General features: G+C 29.9%; 1 protein-coding gene across 1 annotated transcript; it reads left to right on the top strand.

The window, feature by feature from the left end:
• The first annotated feature begins 7,980 nt into the window (after window positions 1-7,980).
• On the top strand, window positions 7,981-9,297 carry LOC118061244 (two-component response regulator ORR3). The gene is made up of 4 exons (XM_035074665.2): window positions 7,981-8,323; window positions 8,426-8,613; window positions 8,707-8,777; window positions 8,880-9,297. The coding sequence occupies exons 1-4, from the start codon at window positions 8,197-8,199 to the stop codon at window positions 9,094-9,096; spliced, it is 603 nt and encodes a 200-aa protein (XP_034930556.1). The 5' UTR covers window positions 7,981-8,196; the 3' UTR covers window positions 9,097-9,297.
• Window positions 9,298-9,574: the final 277 nt, after the last annotated feature.

The raw sequence follows: 9,574 nt of genomic DNA, 5'->3' as shown, positions 1-9,574 counted from the left end.
CCTAAAGCTTAAACTTTGCTCTTTGCATTCCCTAAACACAAAAGCAACCGCCCCTCCCCCTCTTCTCTATGCATCTCTCCCCTTCCCCTTCCTTTCTCTCTGCATCTCTCCCCTCCCTTACTCTTTGCATCTCTCCTCTTTGATTGGAGAAGGAGAATGAGTTGGTGCAATAGAGTTGGATCGGTCGTCATTAAGAGCGAGTTTAGGGTTTTTTCTTTGCAGGTGTGTGGTGGCGGCTCAAAAACAAATTGGAGGGAAGATTGAAGAGGAAAAGAGGGAATTTTTTTAACTAGCATGTAAGGGTTTAGCCCTTCCTCTTTGATTTGTTTCCTCTTGTTCAAATAATAATGTTTTGACGGTTTTACATTTTAATAACAGATATCTTTTCATCTGTTCTTTTTTTTTTTCCCCTCCAATCAAATGACTTCTACTCTTTCATTTTGTTTTGTGTATCTTTTTGCAAAGTTTAATTCTTTGGAAAAGATTTAACAAAAAGAAAATCAGGATTGAATTTCTGGATATCATGCATGCCCAACCAGTTAAAAAAAGAGCCATATTTGTTGAGAAAGCCAAGATTTCTCAGAAAATAAGCACAGAAAGCACTATCTGTGAAATTAGAAATAAAACGAAAATAGAATCCCTGAAAAAATATAATTAGTGAAAAAACCCAGAAATAATTTTTTGTTTAAATTGGTTTGGAAGGGAAAAAAACCGAACCGAACTGAATATGGTCGATTCAAACTGGTTTTTAGTTCAGTTCGATTCAAAAACTTGAAAAAAAAATAATTTCAGTTTGATTGTTTATTTTGGCCCAAAACCAGACCAAACCGAAAATGCCCACCCCTTCTTTTTAGGTTAAATTTCAACATCCTCAATTATTTTTTTTTCTTTTCTTACTTTTTAAATCAAAATACACAATCAAATAATTTTTATTTCTCTCTCTCAAGTTACTATCAATATTGTAATGCAGCTTACCCTTTGGTTTTGCCAAATATTTTTAAGAATAAGTTTTTATACTTTTAAAAATTACTTTTGTAATGATTACTCTTGTAATAATTAATTTTCATTTTTTAATCTTGTACCAAATATCATTTATGTCTTAAACTAAGTTGAATGGTACTGATTTGCAATTTGCAATTGAAGGGAAATTCGAGGAATTTGTTGCCTGACTAAATAGTATATAGAAATTTGAGGTTGTATTAGTATTTGTTAGCTCCACAAATGTTTTTGTCAATAGACTTTAATAATAGAATGTAATTATGCAATTAGTCCAGTTTTGTCTTTCATGATATATATATATGTTTTATTTATTTATAAATGCTCCTACTTTTTAATAAAAGAAATCCTTTTATTTTGTGAAAAACAAAACTTTTCTGTACTCTAAATTTTTATCCAAAATAGGCCTAAATTTAAATATAATTTGATATAATAATACTTATCGTGAATTTTCTTTTTATTGCTAAGCTATAGATTAATAAAACTTAGCCTTTCAGTCATGATCTCACTGTTTTTGCTTTTATAAGAATACTACTATACCACATATTTACTAATTAATATTTATTTATATTTTGAAAACATGAAGTTGACTTCAATATTTTAAATTACATATAAAATATGATAATGCTACTCAATCATTTTGATTAAGAGACTTTTGTAAAATTTGAATATCATATAAAATTATAAATTGTTATTCTTTTTCATAATATATTCCATTAATCAAATTTTAAAAATAATTGAAAAGAAAGGATCAATTACAAACATTAAGGATTAAATTTACGAAATTAATTGATTGGTCACTACCAGAAATTCACCTAAAACCAACGGAATTACCAAAAGAATAATTTTGTTGGTAAATTATGGTGATCATTGCCGACGGCCACTATTCCATCTGTAATTTAGTCGGTATATATCGGCTGAATTACAAACGAACTATATAGAATTAAAAAAAAAAAAAAAAGCAGTTCGACGACATGGAAGTTTTTTAGGGTGATTTTATCGACAGATGACCGAGGGATTCAAACTGGGATATCCATACAGTGACGTGATCAATTCACCGTCAGCATTACCGATGGAAGTATTTTGTCAATGATTTCATCAATAAAAGTTAATATATCACTACTCTACCAATCTTTTCATTCCTTATTTCTCCTTCTTCTTCCGTATCCTAACTCTCCCCTCCCAAATTCCAAAGAACCACCCCCTAAAAATATCCCCATCTTCTCATCACAAGCCATCTTTCTTTAAGGGGGTGTTTGTAGAGATGTATGTGCGAAGTGAATACCGCTAAAAGGAGGTGCAACAGTTCATTGACAACCATGCTTAACACTTTGTGGTATGGTCATTCAACCATTTTATTTTGTAAGTTATTATTTTCTTGAATTGAATATGATGGTTTTTTTTTTAATTTTCAGGAGACCTATAATAGCCGATTAAAGAAGAGATATGAGGACGATCCTTTGACCCATTCAGATTTTGATCTAAATTTATGGATGAAGATAGGATTGTCTGGTGGACCCGATAAAAATAAGATATATGGGCTCTCCAACACTACAACCGAGAACTTTCGGCAAGCTCGTAGTGTCTATATCATTGAGAGCTCCCAATCAGTATCGATCACCTAATCTAAGGAGTTCATGGCCTTGAACAACAATACGATTGACTCTCGGCGGATTATGAACAACTTCGCCAAATGATCATGGATATTAGATCACATATGGATGTACATGTGCAACCCTTTTTTGGCCTTATGGTCTCATGAACAACTAACCTCCTCCTCTTCAAGCTCCGCCATTGTTCTAGTTTTTTTTTTTTTTTGAAAACACATTAAATTTGTAATGAATATTTGGATGAATATTAATTAACTTTATTTTTACATTTTTTATGTTTAATACAATTTTCTTTGCATTATTGGTTTTTTTACTATTAATTTATATAATTTTTATATTATTTATTCTAAATATTTTATAAAAAAAAATTAAAAACACCACCGATGGATTTCTAGACATAATTTTTCCATTGGTATTTTACAAAGAGTTGAAAAATATTTACTTCATATGCCACCATCGTCGACGAAATATTTTTGTCAGTATTTTTTTTTTTTTGCGCACATTTTTCGTCTGTAAAACCATTAATATTTTATTTTATTTATTATCGACATAATTAGTGACAGAATATGAAATTGCCGACAAAAGATATGCTGATGGACATTTTTCATCAGTAAATTAGTCGGTAAAAAATTTACCAATGAAGTGGCAATCTTACATTGACGGACTATGTTCGTCGATAAAACTGTTAAATATTGTAGTGGCTGACCTAATTGGTCGAGGTCTAATAGCTGGATGACAAATATATACTTATTCTTAAAGGATTTTCTTTACACGATAAAGGATAGCTTATGATTTAATCCATGTCTTCTTATGATTTTTTATGTTACTCCTTTGAGTTTTGAGAATCATAAATTAGCCCCTTAACTAGAGTCGACTGTTATTTTTTTGAAAATATCTAAATTGCCCTTTTTAATGCCCTTTAGTGTTTTTTGTATTAGATGAATTAAGAAATTTGACTTGAAATAAAGAACATTTTAGCGAAAATATATATTTTCATGATGGAAAGCAACAGAATGACTAAATTAACACACACACACACATATACATATACATAGAGAGAGAGAGAGAGAGAGAGAGAGGCATTAAATATTGGATTTATTCAATTAGAGGGACTAGCTAGTTATTTTTCTAAAATACAGGGACTAAATAAAGTAGTTTAATCCAAGCCAAAATAAAAAATTAGTAAGACAACAATCACATGAATTCTTACTGGCACCTGAGACAACGTTGTATGTTGTGTTTGTTATTGTGAGTTTTTTAAAAATTAATTTTTTTATATTTTAAATTGTTTTGATATGATAATATTAAAAATAAATTTTTAAAAAATAAATTCTACCATAATTCTAAATATAATTATAAAATATAGACCATGTCCTTCCGTCTTCGACGCCTCCCTCTAAGCAACTGCATTTTCCCACTCCTCCTTTTATTAGTTAGTGGACATAGTGGACCTCCACAATTAATTAAAAGCACTGCTTAAATTTTAAAATGTAGACTTGGAAGCAACAAGTTGATTAATTAACCTCTTGCTTATAACAATAATTAAATAACATAACAAAATAAACTATAAGAAAGGGGGTTCAAAATAGTATTTTTATTGTATCACCAAACTATTTTATTATAAATTACAATATTAAAATGATAATTTTGTCTCTTAATCAAATAACATTTAACTTAGTTGACGAAGGTAATAATTTTTTTAAAAACATTTTATGAAGAGCAAAAATATTTTGAATACAAAAATATATACATTTGATGTTTAGGGATAATTTCAGTTATTTATTTATTTATAAATACATGGTTAGACTTCTTTTTAAATTGATTTTTTGTGTCGTAGTTGTTTTTTCTAGGATATTATGGTCTTTTAACAAACTTTAATTAATGATAAGGTTTTTTTCCCTTAAGATGCAACTCCAAAGTTGATTGATAAGCAAAAAAGAGAAAAAAGAAAATACTAATAAAGCCAAACAAGGTCACACACTCACACATTGATCAAGAAGCTAGTAAACAAAACAAAAGACTTGTGCGGTGCAAAGTGGAAGATTAAAAGAAATGAAGCACGTGAAATCTCACAAGAACAAGATCCTTGATGCCATGAAGATACTGCGAATTTCTAAACAACAGTGACGAAGGGATTCCGTAGGTACGAAGGAGCTCTTTAATTAAAGAAAAATCAGCATTACCAGTGAAGAAGAAGATAAGAACACATGATTTGCCACTGGAGAATGGTGGCTCCATATCTCCCATGGTGATTTGGTGGGTCCACGTCCCCCACCTCCCATCCCCTGGGCTCTATCTCTTGCCATTTTCTGAATTTTACATTGGTTATAACTGGACAGGCTCTGTTCTTTCCACCTCCAAATAAAAAAATTGGTGCAACATACAACTACTTCGCATCCACCGAGGATTTAATGTTTTTTTTATCTACTAGTTGTCATTTTTTATATATTAAAAACCCACTTCTCATGATGTCACATAATCCCAGTGTAGTAGGATTATATTTCTATACTTATTATAAGAAATTCAAGTTATAAAATCCTGATAAGTTGTATCAATTATTTGTTTATCTAGAGTTTGAGTTTTACTTTAAACCCCTTTTTTTTACCAAAAAAAATTATTTTTATTTTTAAAAACAACTAAAACAATATTATTTCAAAAATTATTTTTTAAATCAGTTTATCTGATCACTTATGACTTAACTCGTGATCCGAAAATTAGATTGGATCAATTCTATATTGAGTCTTACATCTATAGTGATGTATATTTATTTGTTTTTTTATAATTTTTATTGATTATCATACCAATTAAATTAATTGACGTTAACTTTTAATTTAGTTTGCATGTGAATTAAACTAGAATAAGTATAAAAAAAATACAATGTAAATAGAAGAGGAATGGGTAGGAGAGAAAGATGATTCAACTTTAATACTCTAAATTAAGGAAAAGGCAAGCACCAAAGAATTAAGAAGAACAAAACACAAACAAGATGCTTGCTTTATGCTTAACTAAAGGTGATTAACTTTGGTGATTAGCATTTAATTAGCAAAATTCCTTGTACTTCTTTGTAGCTAGGTGGCCCTCGGTGTCGATTTCTGCGCTGGTGGGTTTCCAGTTATGATCATGCATAAAAGCATGGCAGCCAAAGTGTTACCTCATAGAATCCAAACACAACCAAAGCAGATCCCAAGCAAGATAGCAATCAACCCTTTATCCAGAAATCTCCTTAAAAGCAACCAGGATATTATTATATGTGTGAGAAACAAATCTTCCGCCCATAGAATAATGGAGATCTTCACGTTGTATTTGATTTTGGCCCAAAATCTGGTATTTGTAATCCGTATAGCTGTTTCCAAATAGGGGGTTGAGTTTGATTGTTATGTAATTGCGTTGTTTTTTAAATAATTTTTTATTTTAAAATATATGTTAATAATATTTTTTTAATTTTTTAAAAAATTATTTTTAACATTATGACATTAAAATAATATGAAAATACTAAAAATATATTAATTTGAAGTTAATAAAAAAATAAAATAAAATTTAATTTTTAAAAAAAATATTTTTAAAACGTAGAAAGTCTCTTATTTAATTTTCTTTTTAAATTTGGATTATTATTGCAGCATCACCGATTCATGTCTTTATTAAATTTTTATGAATGATGCTGATTGTTTGAAAAAATTGTTCCTTGAATCACTCTCCAGAAATTTCAATCATTGGATTTTGTGCAATCCATTCACTCAATTGATGGGATTATTTTAGAATTGATTTCATGAAGGATTTTAGATATAAAAGTTAAACACTACTAACATTTTGTAGTATATATATATATATATATATATATATATATATATAAGGATTAAGGTAATATAACTAGGTTGATTTGGCAAGTTTAGAGATAATTTAAATAATTGTTAAAAATATAGTTTGACTCAAATGATCAATACAATTTTATTTTAAAAAAATTATAACGATAATATATTAGATTTATTGGGATTAATATTTTTTAATTTATTAAATTTGTAATTCAGGTTATAGATTTATGATAATCTAATACTAAAATTTAGAGGATTTTGATATATTTGCTAGAGGTTGAGGATTGAATTATGTTTTACAAGTTCTTCTCAACTAACGAGCCTCGCTTGTGGGTTCTAAACTTTGTGTCATTGTTGGTTGCTTGCGATTTGCCTATTGCTCGTGCTGACACTTGTATATTTGAAGGAGCTTCTTTTATGATGGTGGTTTGCCCGTTGCTTTTGAATTTTGATGATATAATTATAGCCTTGATCACAAATGCCAAACCCTAGAAAAAAAACCACAGGCAAATCTGATTTTCAATGTAGAAAGAGAAAGAAAGCTACAAATTGCTTTTATTGAGGGTAATAGAAGATTAGGGTCAATCGAGTGCCTAATTTATTTGGTACACCGAACAAAACAAAACAAAACACAGCAAGGCAAGATGCAATGTCTTCAAAAAAAAAAAAAACATAAATAAATCCAAAGAAAGAACAGTTAGAAAGACCCCACAAATTAATTCCCATGGATCATAATTAATTACGTTTTTATGCAACAAACATGATTAAGATGTGAAGTTTCACTTGCCAAAATCATGGCATTGAGTTTCAACTCGTGTTTGTAGTAAGATGTGTTTTAAAAATGCATTTAATATATAAAATATTAAATTAAATGTTTTTTTATGGATTTAATGTTCTAATGTTAAAAATAAAAAAAATTATTTTAATATATCTTAAAATAAAAAATACTTTTAAAAAACATTTCATACAATATCAAACACATGCTAAACAATATTCAATGTGTGATTGTTTATAGAATCAAATTAGTTGATTTTATCTAAAATAAATCAAGTTAGATGAACATGAAAATCTTCTTTCAAAACCATTTGATCCTTCAAATATTTTCTTATACATTAACATTCACCACAATACTAATTTTAAATTATAGGTTGATCTAGAAAATTTATAACTCAAAATTTGACCGAAACCTTATTTTAATTTGAATAAAATTTGGTTCATCTAACCGAGTCAATTAAAAGAAATTTATAATAAAATTAATTCATCTGATTAACTCGATAATTACGGTCTTTTTCCGCAACTTAGAAAATGGGCAAAATAGGGTGAAATAATATTATTGGCAAAAAAACAATTGCATATCTGGCAGCAGTTTATGCACGTGCATGGAACTTTCAAACCGTACCTTGTCTGTAATTGAAAGGGTCAAGTTGGGGGCACCTTCCTGGAATAGTTTGTCTCAAACTTTAACAATCGAAGGGTCAAAATTTAAAAAGAATAAAACGAGTGAGGTCCAATTATTAAAATGGAAAAAATAAAACACATATCATCTTTGCTTGTTGTCTAATTCAAAAATCAACGTAGAAGATCCTTAAGATTCTCTAGGAAATCTGCCGGATCTTGCTTTCCAAACTGTCCAGATTTTCTACAGTGACTCGCACCTCCTATGGCTTCCCATTTAAAAGTCCCTTACCTTCCCTTCTTTCTCCTCATCCGCTTTATTGGTCTCAATATTCTCTCCTCTTCTCCGTCTCTTCTTGGCTTGACACATCGCCAGTGGAATTGTAATGGCTGTGGAAATGGCTCTGGCTACTACCATGGCTACTGAGACTCAGTTTCATGTTCTTGCTGTTGACGACTGCCTTATTGACAGAAAGTTGATTGAAAGGCTCCTTAAAACCTCTTCTTATCAAGGTACAACCACAGCCATGTACATGGGTTTCTTGGATTATATATTATTTTGATCTTGGATTCTTGATTGCTGACAATTTTTTTGGTTTTGGGTCATTTTTACAGTCACGGCAGTGGATTCAGGAAGCAAGGCCTTGGAGTTTTTGGGTTTGAATGGAGAAAATGAGCTGAGAGATTCAAAACCTGCCTCTGTTTCCCCTGACCCCTATCACCAGCACCTTGAAATTAATATGATCATTACAGATTACTGTATGCCAGGAATGACAGGCTATGATCTTCTAAAAAAGATCAAGGTAATCAATCTGATTGTGCTTCAAGGTATTAATCTGTTCTTGTCCAATTGATCTTATGCTAGAATCTGACTATGTGGCTGCATATTTTTTCAGGAATCTAAATATTTCAAGGACATCCCAGTTGTGATCATGTCCTCAGAGAATGTTCCATCAAGAATCAACAGGTGAGGCAACTCAGATTGATGATTTTTTCCAGTTTCAAAGATGAAACTTGGAATATTTAAACACCAGTCTGACTTGGGTTATGGATGGTTTTTATTGATCAGATGCCTAAAAGAAGGAGCTGAAGAGTTCTTCTTGAAGCCGGTTCAATTATCAGATGTCAACAAGCTTAGACCCCATCTAATGAAGGGAAGATGCAAGGAAGAAGAAGAAGAAGAAGAAGAAGATCAACCCAATAACAAGAGAAAGGGCATGGAAGAAATTGTTAACTCTCCAGATCGAACAAGAACAAGATACAATGATGGCTTGGAAGTTGTCTGATCCCAGTAGATCTTCCAACTTTTTTTCTTCTTTTTTTTTTTCATTATTTTTGACGCATACATGCTCTATAGATTAATTGTGAAAGATGGAAATCAAGCTAATAGGATTTATCCATTATTAGTCCCGTTGTGAATTACCACAGGAAGCATTCATTTTTGCTTTGCTAAAACTAATCAACAATTATATCTTATGTTCATCCAATACATTGATGAATAAGGTATTGCTTGCGTGTTTTGTAGATATATTATATTAAATCTAAATATATTTTAATTTAGTGAGTTGTTATATCTAATATTTTTAAATTTAGCTATATATTAAACTCAAATATATATATAAATATATATATAAATTCAAGATAGACTAATAAACCTAACATCTCACCTTCATAAATATAAAACTGATAATTTTTCAATACTTTATGTTGGGCTAAAAAAGCCTAGTTCAATTCATATTTTTTTTTAGATTTGAGGAAATCCCA

This window comes from Populus alba, chromosome 1 (assembly GCF_005239225.2).
Source record: "Populus alba chromosome 1, ASM523922v2, whole genome shotgun sequence".
Lineage (NCBI taxonomy): Eukaryota > Viridiplantae > Streptophyta > Magnoliopsida > Malpighiales > Salicaceae > Populus > Populus alba.
This window is presented reverse-complemented; position numbering and strand designations above follow the sequence as displayed.

Bases quoted from the DNA above. Each gene is read 5' to 3' on its own strand.
- LOC118061244 (XM_035074665.2), top strand. From the start codon at position 8,197: ATGGCTGTGGAAATGGCTCTGGCTACTACCATGGCTACTGAGACTCAG. The intron at 8,324-8,425 runs GTACAACCACAG...TCATTTTTACAG, and splicing joins TAAAACCTCTTCTTATCAAG to TCACGGCAGTGGATTCAGGA. The intron at 8,778-8,879 runs GTGAGGCAACTC...TTTATTGATCAG, and splicing joins GTTCCATCAAGAATCAACAG to ATGCCTAAAAGAAGGAGCTG.